Source organism: Lynx canadensis, chromosome E1, assembly GCF_007474595.2.
Source record: "Lynx canadensis isolate LIC74 chromosome E1, mLynCan4.pri.v2, whole genome shotgun sequence".
Classification (NCBI taxonomy): domain Eukaryota; kingdom Metazoa; phylum Chordata; class Mammalia; order Carnivora; family Felidae; genus Lynx; species Lynx canadensis.
Window position 1 is genome coordinate 47,331,732 of NC_044316.2, and position 26,377 is coordinate 47,358,108.

The window sequence follows — 26,377 nt, forward strand, 5'->3', positions numbered from 1 at the left end:
GCCGAGGGATGAAACCGAGATCATGAAGGGGGAGCAGCCCCCCAAAAGGAGGCGAGCGAGCAAGCGAAGGCGGACTTTGCCAAGGCTGGCCCTCGGCTTTTAGGAGTGTTCTTGTTGTCACTGGCTTTTACTCGTTCCTGACGTGACTCCCCCCCCCCCCCCGTGTTGGGTGTGAATATTCCCCGCCTGTTTCACATTTAAAAATTACACCCCCCCCCGCCCGTTTTTCGCCCACGAATAAAATAAACCCAGGATGAGGGCTGTCGAGGCCAAGAGTGCTGGCGGTCCCGAAGCCGGGTCCGCAGTGTGGCCAACATGATGGGCGACGTCGACATCAGCTGCTGTGTGTCCCCCGCGGTTTGGGAGTGACGAACGGAAGCCCCCGGCAGGCAGGGGCCACCCGGACAGGGCGCTCCTCTCCCCTTCCCAGCACGTCCCTGGCGCCCGGCGCCCCTCCCGGCCCCCAGCGGGCGCTCCACCGGCGGCTGATAAACGACCCAGGGAGTGACCTACCACTACTTTACCCGGCAACCGTCTGGGTTTCAAATGAAAGCACAACGCGCTTTACGATAAACCAGTGTCCGCTTAAACGGAGACACGCGTGAACAAAACAAGGACCCCGGGCTCCACCCAAAGCTGGCCACACGCTTGCTGAAAAAGAACGGTGAAGCCACCAAGGGCTCGAGCAAATGAGACCAAGAACGCTGAGCAATGATCGTTATATTTATTTGTACACACTTGCTTCCAAACTACAATTAATGTGTCTAACAAAGCATATCATGCAAACAAAGATCAGAGGTTCTACAAAGTGAGGAAAGCACTGAATTTATACATCTATCTCGCCTGCTTTAAACCAAATGTTACTGGACAGTTGAATGGCCTCTACATTTCGTTCGTAGGTGCTTATACAGAAGGGAAAACCTCAACCACCACCTGTTCCTCTTCCTCCTCCGTCCGAATTTGGGGTCTTACACGATGTTTTTCAATTAACGATTTAAACATGACCTGTCCTTCGCGCGCGCACACACACACACACACACACACACACACGAACATGTGGCAAAAGCAATGACTTCAAATGTCTCTGACCATCTATAAAAGCTATTCTGAAAGACCCTGATAGAAAGGATATGAGGTGAATTTTTAGACCATTTAGACTCAAAAGAATAACTGCCTTCGGTGGATGATTTTGAATAGTCCGCTAATCCCCTTAAGAAAAGAATCACATCCTTCCAGGAAGAATATCAACAAAAATCTACGAACAATCACAGGAATAAATACTCCTAAAGTTAAGCAGAGGAGACAAAGACACAGTTATTTAATCAGAAAATGCAAAGCCACCTTTTGTCTTATTTTAGAAAAGAAAAAAAGGTTCTTATAAAGACTTGATAGTTTTCTGAAAAGTGGGGTTCTGTCTACTCACATAAGAGAGGGTTCTGAAACAGATGCCCCAGGGGGTGCTTGCTGTCACACCTCTTCTTTCTTGGGGATATTGAATTAGATCTGAATTGCCCAGTGGACAAAATCTCTACAGGGCACTTCTGAATCTTCACTGAATGTGAGACTTGGGGACCCATGGGGACTGGAGACAGAGCTGAGGAAATGTCCTGCCCCTCAAACCAAAAAGGTGGTCACAGAGCCTCACAGAGCAAGGAAAGGGACCCCAGGGATCCCAGGGGAATGCTATCCCGGGGCTCCATCTGGAAGGGGGACAACAAAGCTATCTTTCCTATGGTCCAAAAGTCTCTAGACCTTAGACGGTTATCCCCAGTGTCCATTCAAAACATGGAGGGCATCAGTCTGACAACACATTCCACCTGATTTCCAGCCACTCTGATGTGGACTCCATATACCACTGGCATGGGAAAATCCTGCAGTGGGAGTGCAGGTCAGGGGTGCTCTAGCCTGACCCCGTCTGAGTCCTCCTATAGACTCCAAGGGATTGGAATCTTATGAAAGTGTCAGTAATTTCATTTTAAAAACTTATCTTAAAAGAAGAATTGAGTTATTAAAGTTCTCCATAAAAAAGTACAAATAGCCCAGTATACTCGGTTGTTCTACTGGAATTAACAAATTAATTTCTTCCTAAGGGTTTCAAAAAAAGTCTTTGGAACTCGTGGGCCTTAGTGTAGGGTCACTGTAAGGCTGTTTCATGACTGAGTGGGACCTACACAGTTATGAACTGACATCTGATCACATAAATCAGAGGCATGGGATTCCTGGTCATACATGATTTCAACTCTCCAAGAGTCCCTGACATCAGAGAATTAACCGAATTGGGGTTGACACCATTTCTAGATGCCTTTGCTTGCTATAACTCAGGTAACCTTTCCCAATTTTCTGTATCTTTTGCAGCAGAAAGATATGGCATTCCCTAGATTTGTTGCGTCGGCCCAGATGGGAAATGACATAAATGTTTACAGTCTGGTATATTTCATAAAATGTAACCCAAGGAACTCAAGGAAAATGTTTTAAAACGATTTCTCCACTTGTCAAATTAGTGTGCAGTCACTAAGCAGTAGAGGGCCCCTTTCCTTCATTGTAACTGTCATGGCTTTGCTGCTCCTGTAACTGTTAGGACCATCCTATCTGGGTCCCCAGGTCAGCGTCTATTTCTTGATGATGACTGTTGAGTGTGCTCGGTGGGGGAACAGGCGCCCCGCCCTTGCTGGGTTTAAAGGGACAGGAAATGGTGTGATAAGCACACACAAGAAAGAGGTGATTGGCTTCATCAGACCAAAGTGAGAAAATGACAGTCAGTTGGTGTTGCCTTTCTGAGGCATTTAAAAACATAAGACTCTCACTTTTCCTCCCTCTTTGGTGCCGAGAAGTCAGATCCCAGCAGGAAAAACCCAAATTTGTCCTGCGAAGTGCAATCAGGTGGGAACTGCAGTGTGAAGTTATTTTTGCCACTTCTCCATCCATCCCCAGCTGCCCTAACTCTTGGCAGGAAGCCACAGAAGAAAATGGGTGGGGACCTACTGGCTTCCAGGGTATGCTGGCTGGTTTGGCTCTGCCCAGGGAATGGTGAGCCCCTCCAAGGCAGGCAGGGGAAGGGGGCCTCAAGGACTAGTGAGGAATTGGCTGGCACTCAGGAGATGTTTCCTGAGGAGGACTAGACTGTGTTTCGGACAGCAAAACTGCTCTCCGGGACCAGCAGGTGCATCAACAACCAACAGCGCAAAGCCACTGGAAATAGCAGCAGGTTCCTTCCTGAGCTGCCCTCTCCTTCCACGCTCTCCTGGCTTCCTCCTTCTTGCAAGAATCCTCCTGGACACACTCAAGCCCTGCTCTTCTTTGAACACCTTACTGACCTCAGCCTCCACCAACCTCTCCCTTCTCGGGACGTCAACGGGTGTCTCTCTTGGGCTCTGTGTATTCATCCCAGCAAATAAGTTGCACGCTCTGCTAAGGACTGCAGCTCAGAGACGCGCTCCACAACTGTCTGCTGGCTTACACCCCACTTGGTTTTTCACCACCTTTTAACCAACCATGTCAGGGGAAGTTCTAGAGTGGCCTACACTCTCTGATTTTCTGCCAAAATTCCTACTAAGCCTAACACATCTCCTAAGAAGGTCTGCATTCACTGGTACTAGGTCACGGGGATAAAAGAGAAGTAGATGTGCCAGAGAGCGATTATTTCAGTTCCTAGGGTCTCCTATCAACCTTTTGAATTGCTTCCCGCCTTCAGTGAACCTCCCATTAACCTCTGCGGGCTGCAGCCAGGAGCACACTCCACGTCCTTCCGTCCAAGCCAAGCATCTAGGGCCTTCAGACAAGACGCCGAGAGAAGGACTGCCAGCCCTCTGGTCTGTAGCCTCGGAGCGAAGTTCTGCTTAGAAGCAGCCACCGTCCAAGGGACAATAGGACACAAGGCGATGTGAACGGCCTCTCAGAGTTACGGACCGAGGAGTCTGGTGGAGAAGTAGCTTGTGCTAGATTCTGCCCGGGCCCTGGACCTCCGCGGTCCTCGGTGATTCGGGCGGCACTCAGGGGCTGGTCTTTCAAGAGGCCCCCGGTCATCTGCCATCCAAGGTGCTTCCCTCATTCCAGCCGCCAGCTGCGGCCAGCAAAGCACCCCTTCCCTGCACTTTTATTTCATACGACGCCCGTGAAGTGGGACCACGCCACAGGCTTATATAAATCAATTCCTTTATAAGCTGGTCTAACGGTTGGCAAGGGTGACCCCCATGGTTTATTCTTCCGGCAATCACGGTCTTGGGCTTCTCAGACCTTTAAAACATTTAGCCCTTATCTAAATTTGGTACAAAGCCACGTACCGAACAGGGTACAGCACGGGTAACGCTTCACCAGGCCCTGAGTTTTACTGTCTTTCCTCCAAGTTTGTGCTCAAGCCTGCGGTCCCGCAGGCCAAGGGCTGGGCCCCACGGCCAGGATATCTCCTCTTAAGACTCTGCCATGCATTCTGAAAGAATACAAGCCGGCTGAGATGCAGAACAGGTTTCCTGGAGAATTATGAATTCGGAAACGTGTTGGCTGTTCGAGGGAAAGCCTGAGACTCCTGCTGGCTTGAAAACAGGCAGGCAGCGTGGGGCTCGGGAACAAATAGTCCATAACCCCACGAGTTCCTTTCTGAAACTTTCCTCACTGCCTGGGGCTTGGCTGGGGGTTCGTCCTGCGGCTGCTCAGTCCTGGGGCAGGGCGGGCGTCTGGCTTTTTTGTTTCTTAGGCTCATTCTATGAACTGGTCCCTTTTCTATCGCACCGAACGAGGGGTACCTGGTGAGGAAGTGTCCCCAAAATGTGTACTGACCAGGGGGAGCTGCAGCTCTGGGCGTGCTGGGGCCCTTTTTGAATTCTGAAGCCTACAGCCCGTAAAAGGTGGTGCGGAGGAAGTTGCTCTTTTCCAGGAGGATCCACTGCCTAGCCCACCTCTTCCCCCAGTCCAGGCTTTCCAGGACAGACTGGGTCTGCCATGTCAAAGACCCTTCAGCGGTTGTGACGTGAATTTCAGGCAAATAGCCAGAGAGTAAAAACGAGGAGGTGCTTAGTTGAGAGACGCATGTGGGGGATAAGGGGAAACGGAGAGGCCCCTGTACGAAATGATCCCTGCTTCCATGTTCTTTCTGTTGTAGGAGGCTGGCTTCTCTGAGGACCTTGTGTTGTCAGCACAGCATCTCCCCACAGAAGTGCTCTTCGCCGAGACCGGAAAGGCCAGTTCGAGCAACAGGTGGGAGAAAACCTGCAGCTTCCAAAGAGTCTGCCGTTAGTGCCAGGGGATGGCGGTTCCCAGGGGCGGCTGGACGGGACGGTTTGTCTCACGAAGTCTGTAACGTGCTGGAGGGAACGGCAAGTCGTGCCGGGGGCGGCAAGGCGGACAGAGTCCTTCTGCTGCGTCCAAGCACACGTGGCAGAAGGCGTCTTCCTGTCCCTCCCACCCCGAGCCACTAACAGTAACAAAGCTGAAAAGGAAAAACCAAACAAAATCCAGCCCAGGGGCTGCAGCAACATCACACCTGCACGAACACACTAGACGTACGGGAGTCCGACACTTCCCGCTGTCCCCACGAGGAAGAGTGGAATAGGAACCAGAACAGAAGATGCTGCTAAGGAGCTGGGAGAGAGTGTCCTCTCAGAGACGATCCCCGACGACAAAACTTTTGTTTGCAGGTAGAATCAAATTAAGCACGTAAAAGAGCCATTCGTTTTCAAAATCAGATCTACGACAGGAAATTAATATATCTGATACAGTGCCAGTGTGCGGGGTGTGCACGGGGTGGGGGTGGGGGGACAGGAGGCGGCAAGGAATTAGGCTAAAACTTAATCATAGAAGCAGATTAGAAACAAGAGCCTTCACAAATATAGCACAGTTGTGTCTTATAAAATTATTATAATACTCTCTTTATACTTGATACGATTATGTCAATAATATAGATTCACTTGTAATTAAGGTTTATTATAAACATGCAAAATTCATTGCATGATGCATTTGCAAAACATATTAAAATCCTTCGAGCAACAAAATATCTTTGAGCTGATGCGCATCCAGGTTTTCCTGATTCTACGCCTCCAGGTGTGCCATTCAACGTGATCTGGAAATGGGGACCGAAACTGCATTGGTTTCCGTCCCTTAGCGGATGTCAGGGGCTGGAGATGGGAGAGATACCGATCGATGGAGACTTATGCTACAGTCAACACTCTGTTCAGTTCCTTTACAGCAATACTCTCATCAACGACACCGCAGCCTATTAAATAAATAAGTACAAAAGGGGATGGGGCGTATGCTTCAGCTTCTTAGGAAGTAGGCAGCAAAACATCGGTTGGGGTGGGGGTTGGCTAACAACACTCACGAGTAGTGGCATGATTGCGGATGGCACCCTGGATCACGGAATAATCTCCCAGAGATTAAAATGAACGTACACACACACTGGGTTATCCTTGATCTGAAATGATGTCACATGCTGATTTAGCAAAGTTCTTAGATTTGGCCTCTTAAAAAGAAATGCAAGTATCCAGATAATTTATCATCCAAATAGGGCAGCTGACAGACTCACCAACATTCCTCTGAGGTGTCTGTTTTTTAAAACCGGTCATCACTGAACCATGATTGGGTTAAGACAGTCAACGTCTGGTAACAGCTTGCAAACGACTCACCGGTAGGGACTTGATTCATCTCGGGACTGTTTCCATTGAGGCAGAGAACAGAAGCAGCGGGTATTTCCAAGTCTCCCCTACCCCCAATCCCGCCTGGCTCACATTCTGGGGTCCCCATTCTTGGAGTCCGAAGACATCTCAGGTGGAGATATTTTCTTGCCCACTGGACCGGGACAGGTTCATTTGAACATCTCTGGTTGGGGGAATCCCAATGGTGGAAACTGACAGAGGGCATGGAAAATATATCAAACCGTACCAAAAAAGGGGGCGAGTTTGTTTTTTAGGAAGGGTTAATCTACAGCCAGATGTGACTTCTACATACTTAAACTGAACACTGTACATGATACTGCCTTCTACTAAGATAATGTTCTTGGTTGTAAGACAGAAACCCTGAACAGTTACTCACATTTGGACTAATAACCCTAAAATTTTCAGGCCTCCATCTGGAACGGGAGAAAAGGCCATGGCCTTAAAATTTTAGGGTTAAGGATCATTTCCCACTGCTGGAGGGCTGGGGGCTGGGGAGGCGTTAGTTCTCGGTGGTGAGTTTCATACTGCACTCTGTAAGATGGGGTGCACAAACTGGGGGTTGACATACGAGAACCCCTCGAAATCAGACTGGTCTATGTTAGCAATGACCAGCTGATCAGGTGGTGTTAAGACAGGCTGCCCTCGCGTGAAGAACTTGTCAAAGTTTTCTGCACCTTTGCCACACTGTGGAGAAGAGAGAAAAAAGGACAGGTCAGTAATTTTTACCAAAGTACAGGCAGCAGCTCTCCGAGAGGCCTCTGCAAGGCTGAGCTTGGCCCGCGCCAACAGGGCCTGGCGAGGCAGGAAGAATTCTGGAGAACCCGCACACCTACTGGATTCAAAAGCCGGGCACAGCAAACAACAACGCAAACTCACTCAGTCGTAAACCTTCAAATACCCTCGGAACTGAACCCCTCCATGGAAAGGCACTGCTGACAGAAAGGCAGCAGCAAGGACACAGCCTGTTTGACTTCACTGTCATTTCTTAGAGCAAGCGGGCGAGGGGCAGGATACCCATGCCCATGCCCGGGGCCGCGGGTCACTGTCCACGGTGAAAGGCTAGGATGTTGGGTGGGAGCGCAGGCAGCAACCTCGGAACCGGGAGGCTGAGATTACTGTCCCGCACCCGGCTCTTTGCGACCGTATTTGTAACAAAGTGAAAGCTGTGTTGTGCTTGCAACTGCGAAGTCCTAAAAACCTCACTCGACCAGCATCGAGAGAGGTGTGGTGGCAAGGTTGGGCCGTTCACCCTTGGGCCCAGCTGGGCTTCAGTGTATCTAGATCTGTCTGGTCAACCGGCAGATAGGTTGACCCTCGTGGGTGGTCTCAGGCTGGAGGGGGTTTGCTCTGGTGCCCTGAACAGGCAGAGCAAAGCCTGCTGTCTGTCTTGGATTTTCCTCTCCTCCAGGGTCCACCAGGGCGCTCAACGCAGGAGGGGCTGCGGGCAGAGCCTGGGGGCAGAGCTGGCCCGTTTGAGGCTCCGAGAAACACGGCCGCGTGCACGGCACCGCTTGGGAGCCTGACCCCAAACGGGTGGGGGGCAGGGGTGTCCCCACTTGCTCAGCCACTCAGAGGGTCGTGGTGTGTTGAAGTCCCCAGGACCCCACACGACTCCGAGACAGGGAGGGGTGGGTTTGCACCGGTGACACAAATAATGGCATTCCCCACGTTGCAAATGATACCCTTCTGCCTGCTGGCATCATAGGGCAGCACTGACTAATTAACTAATCATAAGGCACATTAATTCTGAGTTAGCACAGTTTTAAACTAACCAGGCATTCCTGGATCTTTGCCGGAGAGCTCTAGGTAAACTGCGAAGGTGGTGGTGGTGGGGTCTATCCCACTCCCTCGAGTGTGAAAGGGGCAGAAGAGCTGTGCCCCCTCCCTGGGCTGCTATGAAGGTTAAGGGTGCAGTGTTTTGCACAGAGCCCAGCATGCAGTGAGAGCACAAGAGTTGCGGTTATTTTTGTAAGGCCGGTTTAGTCTCACGGACGGTAGTTTCCCACCTCCTCTTTTACATCTTTCCCACCTTCTAGAAGGCCTCTTTGAGAATCTAGCTTCATTATGGTTTTTCCACCTTCTTATCATCCAATAGACCCTGCTCCTAAGTCTGTTGCAGTGGAAAGCATGTCGTGAGTCCAAAGTAAGGTCTTCATAACTGACGGCTTCCCTTTCTGGGGGGGGGGGGGTTCATTTTCGTGAGTGGCCACCCACTCTTAACGGGGTGGGGGGGGAGAGTCCACACAGTGACTACCGTGTGGGGATGTGGATGTGGGTGTGGGTGTGGGTGTGGGTGTGGAGGGAGGCAGAGGACCGTGTGGGGCCCTTGCAACCACTCTACGGAGGCCCCACGATTGGGCCTGCTCGTCACATGGGTCCTGCCTCCCGCATGTGAGACGGGCAGTTGTATTTGAGGACGATGTTTTTTGGGAACGTGATTAAGCAATACCCACGACCTGGAAGATTTCATGGAAATCCACTCTAGGCGCTCCCAGAGGCTGGGACATGCGCTCCCTCAAAAAGCGATCGTTCGCATTTCTTTTTCTATTCACTAATCACGCAAAGGTGAGCAAGAAGAAACTTCTGGGAAAACTAAAAGGCGAAGTCTCTAAAAGGAAGAGGAAGGCAAGCCAAGGTAGACTGTCTTCCGTCCATCCAACCCTAGGCTTGTGGATGTGTTCTGTGAAAAGATGGCGCAGGTCTGACCTTTCCTGTGAGTACCACTTTTAGGGGATTCGCAGATTATCTTCCAAAGGGAATTCCAAAAGCCATAGCTCAGCTGCCACGTAAACGAAAGAACTAAAAGAAGACTCCCCAAGATCTAAAGAGGGGACCACACAAACATCAGCACCGAGAAGCCTGGGGAGAATTACTCCTAAGGGCTGCGGCAGCTTGCGGAGCTAAGAATGGTAACACGTGGGGCAGAACCCCTCGCTGCTTAGAGCCTCGTGCTGTGCAGGTTGCCAGGAGAGCTAAGGGGGCCCCCGGAGACCAGGCCAGCCTAAGCTCTGCTTGGTGTTCACGCTGCACGGGAGTGGGACTGCTGGTCTCGAGACTGCTTGCCTCCGGAAACCTCTTCCTTTTCCTTCCCACTCTACTTCACTCTAGAATGTTCTCTGATCCTGAAGAGAGAGAAATCACATTCCAGCAAAGAAAAACCTTTCTTAAACCTGTTCACTGAGGTGAAAGGGCAGGCTGGGAGCAAGGAATAAAAAAGCTGTTCGTGTATTCCAGCCAACCATGGGCAAGAAAGCCCCAGAAATGCTGGAGGCTAAACCTGAGGATCAGATGAGATCCAAGACTCAGAAGAACTTCCTATTCTGAGGGAGCTCCTACCAGACGGATGCCGCTTCCCCCCCCCCCAGCACAAAGAGCAGGGGAGGGGGATTTTAATCATAGGTTTGGTACTATGAGAAATAGAGTCTATTTTTCCACCATGGAGGGTTTCTTAATGGTTAAAAAAAAATGAGCCTTCCACAACTCCGTGAAATTAGCCCTGAAAGAGACCATCTCCTTTAAGTCAAATTGGAGATGATCTTGACCTACTCATTTTTCAAGATGTTTGTGTGGAGAACTGCAACCATCCTCAAAACAGCACCCATCAATGGCTGAAAAGGAGAATGAAAATCAGTGCTCTTTGGATCCTTGGGGAAAAGATAAAGACTTCAGCAAGGTATTTACTATACTTCAAACACAGAAAAGGTTCTTCCTGCCGTCTGCGGGCCAACCTTACTCATAACTATCGGCTCGTGGGCAGGACTCAGGTGCCATCTTGGATGTTAGAGGCACTGGTGCTGCCTGTGAATGACTGGGTGAGAGCGCAGGTGAAAAACGAGGCTGGCCAGGCTACGCACATCTTCTCGACCTTCCTCAGGGATGATGCAGAAGGTTATTACCACGGCCACTGGAAGGGCAGCTTCCACCATAGCGTGTGACAACGGGCAGGTTTGCGTGGGTCATGGCCTCTGAGCCCTATGCCACCTGACAACCCACGACAGATGCAGGCAGCATTTGCTACGTGTTAGCAAAACCTCTTGGCAACTCGCACCGTCTTCACCTCCCAAGGCGACCCACGCCTGTCACCAACCGAGGCTTTTGCCATCTGGGATATGAAGGACCACATCACTGGTGTGGAACCAAAGATGGAGGTGAGGAGGGCAACAGGGGGCAGCCCAGAGCCGGCTGGGCCAGGGTGTGAGCCCAGGCAGGTCCTCTGGTACTCGCGGAGAGCACAGGATGTCGGTGTTTACAGGGCTGCATTTGACCCCCGAGGGAAAATGGGAGGTACGGTGGGGAGAGGGACCGACTAGAGGTCAAAAGCCCGTGGTACAGCTTTGAGAAAATCACTGCACCTCTTTGTAAAAGAACATCCACCTTCCAATGCTATCTTGCGGATCGAGGGAACGAGAGTGTGCAATCCTTTCTAAATGCTCAGGCACGATACAGCCCTAAGGCACAGCACATACAGCACGCACCCACGTACAGGGCATGTCATCAATACGGGAAGGAGGAATGAACACTATTGGTAACACTATTAATAAGCTATCTGCCTCCCTTAGCTCTGGATTCAGGACATAACTCCTTTGTGGCTTTGACATTCTTATCCGTTTGGTAAAATCATAATTGATAAAATGAACCCAGAAGTCAGGCACGATACAGAGGTGACAAAGCACAGAAAGACGCAGGCTCCAGGTGGAATTTGGGGTCACGGCGCTCCCCATCCAGGGCTCTGGGCAGCACACGATCCACTCGCAGCCCCGTGCCCCCTGTGGAAGGGCCGTGGGGAGAGACTGAGCCGGCCCCGCGCAAGTCGGCTTCTCGTGATTCTTACCTGGGAGAGGCCACCGAGAATGCACAATACATGTGTTGGTCTCAATTCTGTCCTTTACCTTGGTGTCTCAGTCATGTAGAATATAACCCCACGGTCACTGGTATGGGAATTAGGGTGAGTATGAGTAGCTCGAAAACACTGCCATTACAAAGCAAACCCAAAGGAGCAGGCAGAGCGCAGAACAAAGCAAGAGTAAAGGCGCGTTGCAAGACGGAGGAGAAAGGAAACTTACAGAGGTGGGGAACATCTCTGGCAATTACCAGATGTAGCAGGATAGGCTTCGTCTTAAGGGAACCCATATTTCAAGCCCCACTGTGTGGTGATCCTAGTGGAGCGTTAGTAAGAACACTGCCTATGTCTGTGCACAGCTTTCAGACTCGCGGTTGTGCGCAGACTTCATTTAGTTAAATAACCAGCAGCAGAAATGAGCGTGAATATTCTGCTCTGGGCCACCTGGGAGGTCGTGTCCACACCACGGAACCATCCAGCGAGGGGGCTGGGGTCTCGGGCAGCAGCCCTTTGTAAGATCAGCATGCTCGAGGAACGGTCGTCCGTGCATGACCCAACACAAGCAGGAGCACACGCTCAGGGTTAACAAGTGGGGTTAGTTTGTTCGTTTAGTCACCCAAGGATCTGGAAATGTGCTCACCGAAGGCCTGGATGACCACTGAAGCCAGTGCATTTTGGTACAGAAAGTCTGGAGAATAAGAACGGACAGAGGAAAAGTATTTGGAAAAGAGTCAGTGTCTGCCCTGGGAACTTGAGGGTCAGAATGGCCCGTGTCAAGCGTGCCACAGACCCACATGCGCTGGCACGGAAACACCTCCCAGATATACCGCCGTGTGAAAGACGCGAGATGGAAAATGGGATGCGTGGTGCCTCGCTGTGTGTATGGTCACACATGCATACAGCTTTCCAAAGGTTACAGAAGGGATGGTGAATAGTGGGACCAGTAGTTGGGGTTAGGGGTGATAGTGTCTTGTCATTTTTATGTCCATCTTAACTATTTCACCACAGAGTTAGTATTTTAACATTTATTTATTTTGAGAGAGAGAATGAGCACGAGCAGGGGAGGGGCAGAGAGAGAGAGAGAGAGAGAGAGAGAGAGAGAGAGAGAGAATGAATGAATTTGCTGTCAGCAAAGAGCCCAATACGGGACTCAAACTCACAAACTATAGTATCATGACCTGAGCTGAAATCAAGTCAGATGCTTAACTGACTGTGCCGGCCAGGCGCCCCTAGTTATTATTTTAATAACATTTTTTAAAAAAGGGATTAGGACCTCCTTCACCTCCTGCCAACATCACCTGTGGTGAGAGACTGGAGACAGGTTTTCGTTTCTTAGGTGAAATCAAACAAGTACTTATCTGTTGCCTCAGAGTGAATCTCAGGAAGCTTCGTGTCATTCTTGTGCAGGGGCTGTGCTAATCTTCTCCATGTCATTCCAATATTAGTAGACGTGCTGCTGAAGTGAGCACTAGGGCCGATCTCAGGGCCAGTTGTGGTCCAGAGGGAACCGGTTCTATTGATGGGTTTGTTGACAGACACAGGCTATAAGCCACCCATTAAATGCGTGGGTTCTTGTAGGTGTCAGAGCCATGTGTCCGTGAGGGAAAGGCTCTGGCTTACCCCGGACCATATTCTATGGAGCAAAAACTTGCGCTCCATTTGGTCTTTCTTTAGGAACAGCCAGCGTTAGAGGATTCAAGGCTCCTTTTCCAAAACAAGATGTTGTGACGACCAGTGTTGTCGGCAACCTTCACTGCAGACAAGGGGAGGTCGTCAGTTCACACAACTTGAGGCACACGGGGTTTGCATTTATCCCATCCATCACCACGGAAGCTCCCTGAGGCTCGCAACAGAGCCGCTTATTTATATCGATTACGATTTTAAACGTCTCATTCTTTCCCATTTTTCTTTCCAGCAGAAAAGCATTTGGGAGAGTAGCAATCAGAGAGTAGGCAGACTCCTCGCCTCTCATCAACCAAGTAGGAGCGGTCTTAGGCTGGCTTAAAGGCTTACGTCACACCCGAGTACACCGTGAGGTGGCCGATTCCGGTCTCCAAAGGCTGGTTAGTGTTCACATGTTGTTGGTGAAGCTCCCTGAGTCTTGAGAAATCTCTCAATTTTATTTAGCATCACTCTTGCTGGCACCACTGAAAGGCTGAGAGAATGAACCTACCTGTGACCTGAAAGAATGGAGGACAAGCAGCCCAAGGCACTGAGCACTTAGACAACTGCTCCAAGACCCTCCTTCTTCTACCCGGATGGCTGCGGCTCCGTAGAACGACCTCTGCAGAGCGATTACTAAGAAGAACACAGTTACCGTGTCCTACGTTTTAGGAAATCCACACGGAACATGTAGCTGTAAAGAGGCATTGCATTTGCAACCTGCTCTCAAATGGTTCAAAAAAAAAAAAAAAAAACCCACAAAAAACAAAGCACACACAATTGTGTATCTGTACACATGCACGCTCAGAGATGTAGAGAAAGAATGATAAAGCAGAGGTGGTAAAGTGTTAACACGTATGGAATCTGGGTAAAACGAATACAGCAATTCTTTATGGGTTTTTTTTTTTTCAACTCTTCTGCAACATTGAAATTGGAGGTTATCTCAAAATACATTTTTTCAAGATTTAAAAAGGCACACGGCACTGACTTCAATAATTAAGCCACCATCCAACTTCCTAAACAAGCTGATGACACAGAAACACCTTGTTTTGTTTCACTCCACAGATGCTGTGTTTCACAAACGGAAGGTCCGTGGCGTGCCAGCAACAAGCGAGTCGATTGGCGCCATTTTTCCAACTACATTTGCTCACTTCCGGTCTCTGCGCCACATTTCGGTCATCCTCGCAGTATTTCAAACGTTTCCATCGTTATTGTGTTTGTTAGGGCGATCCATGATCAGTGATTACAACCTGATCAAAGTTCAGGTGACGCTTAGCATTTTTTAGCCACACGGTGTTTTTCAGTTAAGGTACGTGCATTCTTTTTTGAAAGACTCAAAGCTATTGCACACTTAGTAGGCTACAGGGTAGAATACACATAACTTTTATATATGCACCGAGAGACCCCAAAACTCACTGACTCTCTTTACTGCGACATGCCCTTCATCGCGGTGGTCTAGATCTAGAGGTGACCAGGAAAATGAACCTGACCGTGCAATCACACCACAGTGGCACCTACACTCGCTCTCACTGTTCTTGTTCTCTTTGGCTCTTGCTGCAAGGATGACAAAGTCCTGATGAAAGTTATTTTTGTCCCCCTCTTTTTGATAAAATAAGGACAACAATTTCCCCAGAAAGGCTCTCCGTGACAGACAGGCCTATTTCCAAAGTGCTCTGCTCATCTATCAACTCCAGAACATATTTCTCGGTGTTAACTTTACAGATTAATCTTTCTCTCTCTCGAATAACCATTTAAGTATCGTGAATGCTTTTGGCTTGCCTGTGAGCTAGCTATTCTGCTCCTCGGTGCCAATGGATAGAATTCAAACACGAAAAGTCGATCGACGTTCCACTTGTGAGAGTTCCGTGAACTGTTATTTATCATGGGCAAGATGAACGGGCATCTGAAGGCGGTTCTTGGGCACTCTATTCACATGAATAATAAATCAGGGTAAAAGCCTACCCAATTCAAAGCAACACTGGATCAGAATCGTGGGCTCACGTGTGCCTCCAAGGGCACACTCAGCCCTTGATTTTTCTGGCAAGACAGAAACAGTGAACCCTCCTTCTCTTGGTGGGATCTCAAGATGCTGGGTCAGGTGGGCTGGGCTACGTCACCCTTTCACGGGGGCCCCCTCCTCATTTATCTGACGCCATGGGGAGGTCGCCTGGCCCCTGGCATCTCCCCCTCAGCGACTGAACATTAGCCTTTTCAGGAATGAGATCTGCTTTAAACTTTAAGAAGAGGTACCTTCTTACATGGATCTGCTGAACGTTATTAATAAGCCTCTTTGATGGCCCAGCCTCGTTGTTCCGAACGCTGATGGTCCTTGGGTCTGTGGATCAGAGGCTCTTCTGCTGTTGTGTTCTCTTTGAGAGAAAACAGAAACCAGCCCGCTTTGTGCCTTTTTTCCATCAAGAAGAGAGAGTTATGTGGCTGCCTCCTCTCCAGGAGAGCACAACACAGCTGGTTTTGTTTTTGTTTTGCGACATAAACCAGTACATGAGTGTTGCATCTTCTAGGAAATCACCTCCACCTTCACAACTGTGCACGGCGGCCTTCTGGGGGGACAGCGCTGCCAGGACCGGGCTCTCCCAGGGTGGGCCGCCTCGGGGCAGGTGCGTGCTTCCTGCGGGCTCTTCCCCCCCTGCTGCCACGTCTGTGCCTGGGCTGGGTGCCTCTGAGCCTCCAGCCGTGAGATACAACGTTCCGGGTGGGGCCTCCTGATGGATTCACCCATCCTGAAATTTTGCATTTTCAGTGGCATTCTGGTCTACCTTCAGTGATACCACTTTTGTAGGTAGGAACATTTTTTTTTTCAAGTTTCTTTACTTATTTTTGAGAGAGACAGAGATAGCATGAGCAGGGGAGGGGCAGAGAGAGAAGAAAAGAATCCCAAGCAGGCTCCGCACCATCAGTACAGAGCCCGATGTGGGGCTGGAAACCATGAGATCATGACCTGAGTGGAAGCTGAGAATAGGAGCTTAACCGACTGAGCCACCCCGTTGCCCTGTTAGGCAGGAAAATTAAAAAAGACGGGGTACTACGGGAACCCCGGTTGCTCCGCATAAGCTCTGGGACTTCCCTCGACTCTCAAAACCAAAAACCCACACCTCGTGATTTTGGAGTCATCTTTCATTGGAGATTCCAAGGAAAATTAAAAGCTGAGGCAAAGATGAGCGTCCGAGTAACAAGCACAAACTTGATCTCTACAAGCACCCTGCAGATAACTGGGGGTGCTTGGGGCCTTACTGCTGGCATTCGCAAGGACCACGGGAGCTGGGCGCCAGGAGGGAACGGTCCTTAATCCGATAAATCTCAGGGAAATGGATTCAGTGGCACTTGCTGAAAAAGCATGGAGCAAACTTCCCCAAGACAGACTGGTTTAGCCAGCCAGGGCCACCGCCACCGCTCACAGGGGGGACGCTCTCCCAGAGGGGTCTCCGCCCATGGGCAAAGCCTCGGGCAGCACCGTTTCTGCCGGTTTTCTCTGCCGCGACAGCGAGGCCCACATTGCAGCATCTGTTTGAAACGACAGAACCGCCCCTCAGAGAATATTCCGCTCGGTATTTTACCCGGAAACTCTTTGGACTATTCAACTAGCTCTGGATCAGGGAATGACACTTGTCCCTGAGGAAGGGGGGGGAACGTCAGAGGGTAACTTTAACACGTCGCTAGCTCTCCTCGACGGCCGTGTTGACCCCAGGCGGAGTTTGTGCGGCCTCGGTGACATCCGGACGCAGCCGGCTTTCTGCTGTTGTAAATGTCCTCTCCGGCCGCCCGGACTGTTCGTGGCATGTGGTCCCTCTGAGGCTGTGGAGACGCCCCCCTTCACCCGAGACTGGGGGCCAAACTCTGATGCTGTGTAGACAGGCAGCGTGGTGTAGAGACTGAGGGAAACTGAGCTCTCCCGGGAACCAGAACTTTCGCGTTGACCTCTTAGCCTTGGAGTCTCTTCTGCCCTGGGACAAAAAGTCCGCGGTTCACTCCTGCAGCTGCTCGTTCCTAACCCCCAGCACTGCTTCGCGTCCCCTGCTGTCCTGTCCACTGTCACCGTGTATGCTTTCCAGCTCCTTCCTTTTCTGCATAAGGTCTCCAGCAAGACGTGGGCTTTTGCTGGGAAAACTCACTGTGAGCAAAGGGCGTTTCTCCTTTCCCTCTGACCAGAGCTCCTGCCAAGTGGGCCCTTCACACGAAACCTTCCGGCTGTAGGGCCTTGGTCCATGATTCCGGCTTCTGTAGGTGAGCTTGGGGGCTGCTTCACAGCCAGAGGAAATTGCTTCTTCCTTTTGATTTTAGCTAGCCCTTCGTTAAAAACAAAACAAAACGAAACACCAAAGAGCCGCACTCCAGGAATAAACAAACAGACACACACTGCTCGTGGCTCAACTCCCTGCTGCGGTCGAACTCTGCCTGCAGTGACTTGCATGGCCCCCCGGGGAACAGCTCAGTCAGATTCTGGCTCCTGGACCCATGTCGCCCTCTTGTTCCCCTACATCTGAGTTTAGGGCTGCAGTGCCCACATAAAGGGGGAGACCACGCAAGTACACAGTTTCTCCTGAGGATGAAGTGGAATAAATAGGAGACGTGTTTTGTGGCTGACTTTGTTGCATCTCGCCTCTTTCTGGAAAGCGACAGACAAGTAATGGTATTTCGCTTAACACTTAAAGCAGGGTCAGTGTGGGATGTCTACGCTGGTCCCGTAAAGAAACTGTGTTCGATGCTACTGTGGACCTTTTATACTTAAGGCGGCTAGATACACACAAAAGGGAGAAAAGAAAATCCCGAACAGAATGTTCTGAGACTGCCTGCAGCATAATTTATGACTGTCCTCACCCCCCCCCCCGCCCGCCCCCTTAAAACCAGGTTTTGCAGACTGAAGGGAAGGGATCCGGGGAGAACCCCCTGGGACCTGTGTCCAGGACGGGCTAAGAGAAGGTAGGGTGGCAGACACAGAAGGGTCCTCTCTGAAACGATGACTCAGGACGAAGTCAACTGACCTGATTAATTTTAGTTTTCCTTCAGTTTGTTCTAAGAATATCTCGGAAAAGTAGCAGTGGGCTTACCACCAGCAGTTTTATTCTTGGAGTAGAGGACACATAAGCAGATTTGATGAGGAAGTTGCTGCTCTAAGAATAAAGCTTGTGCCAACCAGTCAGTAACTCAGCCACCCCAGGGGGGTCCCTTTTGCCTGCTCACAGGCGCCTGTCGGAGGAGACAGATGTGGGCTGTGGGACACAGCTGCTTCGCCGTCTCGGGAGCAGGGTCCCCGAGGTCATGGCCCAGTGCCGGCAGAGGCAGAGCTGGAAGGCACGATCCGCCGGCCCCCAGAGGTGGGATGCGGAGGGGTAATGGAGACTCCCCGGGAAGCACTGAAAAGCGGCAGGTGGTATGAGTGAGGAGGCCCGTGTCTTAAAGACTCTCGGTTCACCTCTAGGGATAGAAACGTTAAGACCGGCCGACGCTGGTTACCACCGACAACCAGGAGCCTGGCAGACGGCGGTCACTGAGACGGAGAGATGGTGCAGCGGGGGGAAGGACACAGGTCCCGGTGCCAGAACACCGCCTGCCAGCTGCGTGTCTTCGGGCAAGTTACTCAGCCTCTCTGTGCCTTAGTTGTCTCAACTGTACACTGGGGACAACAGGACCCGCTCTGTAGGTTGGCTGCGAGGGTTAAATGAGCGACGGGGTGGGCCTGGCGCCCGGGGTCTGTTAAACACGCGCACAGAACGGGAGTCCTATGGGAAGAGTCTCGACGAAGGTGGCCGAGCCAGAATGGTGGCTGACGCCCACTCCTTGCAGCGGAGGCCGTGGCCAGCGTGGGAACGGCAGCCAGGGCCCGCGGAGGAGCTGGCTAAACTCTGGTTACGCTTCAGGTGCAAGGCGCACCCAGGAGAGCCGCACACACACGAGAAGTCCCGTCAAGGACTCGGAACAACGGTTACAGCCCTGCTGGGCCTGTGAGTCCATGAAGCCCGATCCCCAAAGCAGGTGTGCCCCCACCGCTCTCTCGGTTCTGGGGGGGGCACTCCGCAGCCGCCCTACTGGTGGGCACGGGACCCCGTCCCCGCCGGGTCTGTGCCGACTCTGAAAATCAGCAGGAATCTGGGGGGCTCAAGCCACAGACTGAAGGCAAGGCCGGTACCTGGCCTTTTTTTCTTCCCCACCCCGCAGAGGTCAGGGGTCACCGGCCTCCTCTCTCCAGAGAAACGGAGGGCGCGACGACCCCTCTGGGATTCGGGAAAATGGGGCTCAGGAGCAGGCCACGTCCCCCTACTCACCACTTTGGGCTTGAAGGGCGGCTGGATCTCCCTGTTCTCGAGTTTCTCCCAGTCGATCCTCCGGAAGAAGGCGTGCTCCCGCACGTCCCTCTCCCCCTCGGGCCCGCAACCCAGCCGCTTGCCGGGGTGTTTGGTCATCAGCTGGAAAGCAGCAGGAAAGAGGACGTAATGTATACAGGTGACGACAGCGTATCGTATAACTGAGATGTGCCGAGAGCACAGAACCTAAGAATCCTCCCCACGAAGAAACAAAAGGTAACTAACTATGTGAGGGGAGGGACGTGTCTACCTGATACGGGGAAATCTCTTCACAGCGGATGGGCATATCAAACCGCCAGGTGGCACATTTTTAGATGTATCGCGCAAAGTTTGTCAATTCTACCTCAAAAAAGCTGAACAACAACAACAAAAAAATCCGCCCTCCCCCACCGCACACACAAAAAGTGGGAGAAAAAGAGAATGTTGGACAATAGTGCCTTCCCTTCGGCAGCTCTGCCCCCCAGCCCAGACCGTGTGGACGCCCAGAGAGCACCCCAAGAAATCAGCCGCTTGTGCAGACTGACCCCCAACTCACAGATACGGTGCTGATAGTATGGGTCTTTCTATAGTGATTTGTATGATAAAGGAAACGGAGACAATCTGGCCCCACAGCCAGAGGAATTTAAATAGGTGTTTTCATACACTATCTGTGTCGAACTGCCTTCCCAGATGTCTATAAAAGTACGTGTGCGAAGAGGTATGCACAACTGAAAATTGTGCATCTCATGTGATACTAGTAACAAGCATCAGATGCCTGTTTATTGCTTGGACCAAACCGTATTAATCGAAGACTCGCGGGTTTGTAAAGTAAATGCCAGGACCAGCCGGTGACTAGTCAATTCCCACGTGCCTAGTGCAGGACATGGAGGCGAACACGGGCCACCAGCTTGGAGGGCAGGGCCCAGCTCTCCCTGTGTAGATTTGCAAACAGTGCCTGGCCCTTGGACGACAGGTGATAAATGCATCCCAACCGATCAAACCCACCGGAAAATGTTACTTTCCATCTCTCTGGGTCTGACAATAATTTTGTGGCCTGAAGCTTGACTATTAAAAACAGACCAAGTCATGAGCCAGTAATTTCCGTTCCTACGTATTTCCTCGACAGAAGCAGCTCGTATGTTCCCCAAAATACACAACCTGGAAGTTACGTGGCAGTTCTGTTTGTAACGGCTCCCGAAACCGATGTGGAAACAACCCAAAGGCCCAGCAGCAATAACGCGAATGGATAAACTGTGCTGTGGTCACACAGCGGAAGAAACACAGCAAGACAGGATGGAACCACAGACACAGGAAATGGAAAAATCTCACTATCACAGTGTTGGCTGAAAGAAGCCAGGCCCGGGGAAGCGTCCAATGCAAGACTGCATCTGTGTGACGTTCAGAACAGGTGACGCTAATCCATGCAGGGACAAGTGGGGACGCTGCTTACCTCAAGGGGAGGGGTGGAGCTGTGGGACAGGAAGGGAGGGGGCTTCTAGGGTGTCGGAAACATTCTCTCTCTTCTAATTAATTAAACATGTATTTATTCTTTACTTGAGAGAGACAGAGACAGCACAGGCGGGGGAGGGGCAGACAGGGAGGAAGAGAGAGAATCCCAAGCAGGCTCCATACTGTCTGTGCAGAGCCCAATGCGGGGTCAAACTCACGAACCTCGAGATCATGCCCTGAGCCCAAATCAAGTCAGATGCTAACTGACTGACCACGCAGGCACCCTTTAAAAAATTAAAAAAAAAAAAAAAAAAAAGGCACCTGGGTGGCTCAGTTGGTTGAGTGTATGACTCTTGGTTTCCGCTCAGGTCATTATCTCGCAGTTTCATGGGTTTGAACCCCTTGTCAGGCTCTGCACAGACAGCATGGAGCCTGCATGGGATCCTCTCTCTCTCTTCCTCTCTCTCTGCCCCTCCCCTGCTTATGCTCTCAAAATAAATAAATAAAAACATTAAAAAAATAAAAAAAATTTTTTTTTGGATGTTTATTTTTGAGAGAAAGAAAAAGAGCACAAGTGGGGGAGGGATGGGGAAAAGTGGGTCAGAAGCAGGCTCTGTGCTGACAGCAGGGAGCCTGCTGCGGGGCTCAAACTTGTGAATTGAGAGATCAGTCAGGCGGTTAACTGACTGAACCACCCAGGTGCCCTGAAACGTTATTTCTCTTGACCTGAGGGCAACTGCATGGGTGTGTTAGTTTTGTGAAAATTCCCTGATCTACGCACTGACGATGGGTGCCCATTTCTGCATGCACGGTTTATCTCAAAAAAAGAGAATCCGATGAAGAATGACCCAAGGCACACCACGTTAGGCAACGGAAGAGAACCAACGTTTTCTGAGCGCCCAAGATGACGTCTGGCAACTCACGCCACAATTTCATGAGGTGGATGAGAAACTAAAACACAGCGCGATTAGCTGCCTGGGCCAGAGTTCCAGGAAGTCCAGTGGACCAGAACCCATTCTCCAGGCCGCCATATTTCCCACTATTCCCCGGGGATCACCACACTGGAGCCCTTGATGGCAGAAATGAGTGGCATGGGTTTGCGGTCTCGCCGCCATCTCTCTCAGAAGTGTGGGGAAGGGATTTCCCCAGTCGACCCCCTGGGTCTGTAATTATAAAAGAATTCAGATCTACTTACTCCTTTGCAGATGGAAACGGCCTCCTTGGACAAGGATTTTGGGTAAGAAACGTTATGCTCCATTATCGACTGAAACAGCTCGTCTTCATCTTCGCCATCAAATGGAGGCTGTTCCAGAAAACAGAGACATGGGAAAACACGCAGAGTCATTCAAACATGGCGCCTGAAGATCCCACTCAGCGCCAAGAAACAGACGGCGCTTCCCGGCGCACCACGGGCTGCAGGGTTAGCTCAGCGAAGTTGCTGGTTTATTTGATTATCTTTCATTAGGTTGGCGGTTGTGTGTTTTTCACTTTTTCCTCTGTCTCTTTAATTATCCTGCCCTGGGCAACCCAAAACCATCTTTAGGGAAAATGTTTTTGAGTAATGCTTTTAATGATTTGCAAATAAATTATAATTAATCCATTAATCTTGTAATTATGTGTTAAAAAATTTAATTATAATTAAGTTAGGTTACAGATGGCTCTGCGTGCAGGGGCGGGGGCAGGTGGAGAATGCCAGTACCTTTGGATTCTGAGCATGGGGCGATGGGGCCATCAGAACACGGGCAAAATGGACTTCCTCAGGTCCAGCAATTCACACCAGGGCCCTTCTGACCCAACAGGGAGTTGCTCTGTCGGGAGCCTGGCACCTGCATGGTGGTAGTGATGGGAGCTTAGTTTCTACTGGACATTTCCCTTTCCGCTTCAACCGGGTTTGTAGGAGGTCACGGCTTTAAAGTCAGGAGGATCTGGACCAGAACTCTAGTTCCACCACCTCTTAGCTGGGTGTCCACGGGCGAGCGACCCATCTCTTTAAGATGCAGTTTTCTGATCTGTAAAATGGGGTTCCCTGGTGAGTCTGCAAAACTCCTACTAGTTTATCACGGAACCATCAGGTGCCTGATGAAGGGCGGTGCCCAGTGGCACTGGTATTTTATTAAGGCACATGAATGGTCTTAGAAGGGGCTGCCAGAATTCTTGGGAGGAGCAGGTGAGCTCAGGACGTCCTTCAAGTTTTCTCCTCCGGCAGGTCTCTAATCCCAAGAGGTCTGGCAAATTACCTGTCACTCTGGAGGGACAGTACACAGGATAAGTGGGTTTATGGGCCATTTCTTAATGTTTCTTTCTGGCTGAGCTAACCTTGGGTTTAGCAGAAGAAAGGCAGACCAGGGGTCAGCTTTCATACAGAGAAGCCCTGTATTTCAATCTCGTTGCATTTTCCTTCTCGTGGAAGAGAGGACTCTCCGTCACTTTGGCTGACATGGTTAGGGCTCTGCTAATGCAGAGTCCAGCTTGAATGTAAACTATATCGTGGGCCACAGATAGCTGTGCAGTAGTCAGCCGGATATCCCTTCTTGTCGAGCATTTCCGAGTAAGAGAGAGCATTGGAACCAAGCAGAGTGCTCCCCTTGAACCACGACTTGGATCATTCCAACCTGCTCATCTGACCCCCAGCCTTAGTCCTCCCCGACCCTCAGCCCTGAATAGGAGTCACCTGTGGGGTCAGCACACGGAAGCCACACCCACCAAAGGGAAAGCCACTAAGTCTATCAAGAACCTACCTTGGGACCAGGTAGGGAAGAGCAGGGGGTTGGGACTGGTGCCATTATTTTTGTTTTGTTTTGGTCTAGAAATATAAATAAATAGGCCTCTTTTCCAGTTGCAAGCACCTGGTATAAAGAATATTTAATTTGGCCAAAGCATGCAGGTGGGTGAGAAGAACTAAAATGCTCTGAGCAGAGCAGGAACAGCCCGCCATGGTGAGTGTCCCTGGGCAGAAGTAACACGGCGCCTGGATGCCCCACGGCAAGGCAGCTGGGCACAGACACCCGCTTGCATGTGCAGATGGTCACCTGGGTCAGCCGGTTTGTGCCACCTCAATCTAGAAAGAACAGAGCAGGACACCCTGCGGGTGTGAGTGGAGCTGCACTGGCCAAGAGCTCCACTGGAGCCCAGTCCTGCTGTCCATCCCACTACACCTTCTCTGCCTGATATCATGCAACCCACTTCTTCAGGACACCTGTGATAGGACACCCACACAACATCCCATTTTCCCAAATAAGTGATCCATAGATGTGGCTGGTTCTTGGCCAAGGAGATTTTCATAGCTAAAGCAAACCTGATGTAGTTTCTGCTCAGGGCTGTGAATTGCACACATCCAGGGGGCCCCATTCACTCTGAATTTCCTATGTATTCATTCTCTACAATGTCATGGTGCCCGAGATGGGAGCCAGGCACAGGTTCTGCTCCTGGATAACCAAACAACACTTCTCAATGTGGCCCCTTAGGGCCGCTAGTTGGGAGAAACTACATACTTTGTGGATTTCAATGCAAAATGAAAATGTGGGCCCCTTATTAGATAATTATTAAGAATTTCAAGATGGCAACAGCAGATCATCAAACCAGATGCATGAGGCTCTTGGAGCTTGGGTCCCGTATGACTACATCGGTCACACGCCCACGAGGCTGGCCAAACGTGGCGGACTTTGCTGAGCAGTGACAGAGGCACCAGGGAGAGTCAACTGGACTTTTTGGTGGTGCTCTCACGTACTAGCAACAGGAATGCTCCAGGGCCTGGGTCACAGATAATCCAAGCCAAAGGCTTAAGAGAAATTCTCTGCAAAGGGAAACTCAGACAAACCATCTCCAGGGATCTTTCTCAGCAAGAATCTCCGCGTTTGAAGACGATTAGGTCGATGCAGCTGCCTTTTCCCCGACTCTGATGTAGAAGACAGGAATTTGCGGGGTGGGGGTTGGGGGAATGTTCCATGCAGGGCACTGGGCTGTTGCAGCTGCTTAATTGTCCTCATGGCCTGGGGACCCACTTGGCCCAGGTGAGCTGTGCCTACTAATGATCAAAGGAAGTGCTTGGCCACGAGGCCCCCTCTGTATTCCCCCTGAGAGCAGGACACCTGGCTCCTGACACACCCCAGACAGCATTCCTTACAACTAGCGGGTATTCGTCCTACAGGATACCCCTGGGTCAAGTCTTGCACCCTTTACCCCCTTCTGGAGATGTGCATTAACATTTACATTTTTTTTTATTAAAAAAAAATTTTTTTAAAGCTTATTTTTGAGACAGAGAGAGTGCGGGAGTGTGAGTGGGGGAGGGTCAGAGAGAGAGGGAGACACCGAATCCGAAGCAGGCTCCAGGCTCTGAGCTGTCAACACAGAGCCTGACGTGGGGCTTGAACTCACTAATGGTGAGATCAGACCTGAGCTGAAGTCAGACACCTAACCAACTGAGCCACCCAGGCGCCCCAACATTTACACTTTTTAAACGTTCTAAGAAGTCCTGCAGTAAAGAAAGCTGTTTAATCCAAATGTGAATCATATAGGCTGGGGATCGAGGACCCTGAGGGCCCTTGGGCTCACCTGTTGCGTTAAGATTTCTAAGCTAGAACAAAAGCCACACGACCACGTGTCCTTGGGGGCAGAGCCTTGGGGTTTCACCCTGCGTCTCTTCCCTGTGTGGCCCCAAAGACTGGGGCCTCTCCTGTCAGCACATCCCAGGGTAGACAGGTGCCTCTATCCCTGATGTTCTGTTATCACCCACTTTGAGTCTGTACTGCCTGATGAACAGCCGGTATTTGGGACTGAGCAGCAGTAAGGACAGTGGCAATAGCAGTAACACGTGTTTTCAGGCTCCTTCTGTGTGCCGGGCACCGTGGGGAGCACTGTGCACGTCTCCCTCACTTAACCCTCAAAACCACTGTATAGTGTATGCACAATTAAGCCCGTTTTACAGTTGAGCTGGTTGAGGCTGTATTACGTGCTCCGGCCAGGGTCACGGAGCTGGGATGTGGAAGAACCAAGATTCAAGCGCAGACACCTGACTGTGGGGTGCGGGCTCTGAGCCATTCTGAGCAATGCCAATGCCTTGCATTTGCTCCGGTGGGTCCGTGGTGAAGGATGGTCCCCTGGCATTGCTGCTGGTGGGGCGGACTGGGAGGTGCTCAGCTGCTGGTCCCCCCGGCACCTAAAGAGGGCGCCACTGGGGCAGGGGCGGGGGAGACCATTTCCTATCCTGTATAAGGAGTAGTGGTTCTGAAAAGAAACAGGGGCAGTCGCTGTGGCCTGACATGATTCAAGTCATTGTGTAGAATGTCTCTAGCCTAGAGACCTGGCATGATTTCCCAGACTCATTCCGATTGCTGTATCTCTTGCCTTTGCCACACGTCCTCTGCCAGTCAGCAGAGGCCACCCGAGGACCCACGCTGATGGTACAGCTGCCATCTTGGTCTTGCTGTAGTGGAGTGCCCTCTGGGATGCTCCTGGGGTGCCCTGCGCCAGGGCTGAAGGGCTCC

The 26,377-nt window shown here is 50.9% G+C and overlaps 1 protein-coding gene and 1 non-coding gene across 3 annotated transcripts in view; both read right to left on the bottom strand.

The window, feature by feature from the left end:
• Window positions 1-705: 705 nt before the first annotated feature.
• Window positions 706-26,377, bottom strand: part of PRKCA (protein kinase C alpha) — a 401,401-nt gene continuing 375,729 nt past the window's right edge. Inside the window, exons 15-18 of one of the 2 annotated variants that reach the window (XM_030295703.1) lie at window positions 22,090-22,197; window positions 19,428-19,568; window positions 12,125-12,172; window positions 706-7,328 (exon numbers count right to left, since the gene is read on the bottom strand). In XM_030295703.1, the coding sequence (XP_030151563.1) occupies window positions 7,164-7,328; window positions 12,125-12,172; window positions 19,428-19,568; window positions 22,090-22,197 (462 nt within the window). In that variant the 3' untranslated portion in view covers window positions 706-7,163. The remainder of the gene's footprint in view (window positions 7,329-12,124; window positions 12,173-19,427; window positions 19,569-22,089; window positions 22,198-26,377) is intronic. The other variant, XM_030295704.1, reaches the window with a different exon arrangement.
• Window positions 12,847-12,953, bottom strand: LOC115501870. Its single transcript, XR_003964930.1, has one exon. It is a non-coding gene; the product is annotated as a U6 spliceosomal RNA (small nuclear RNA).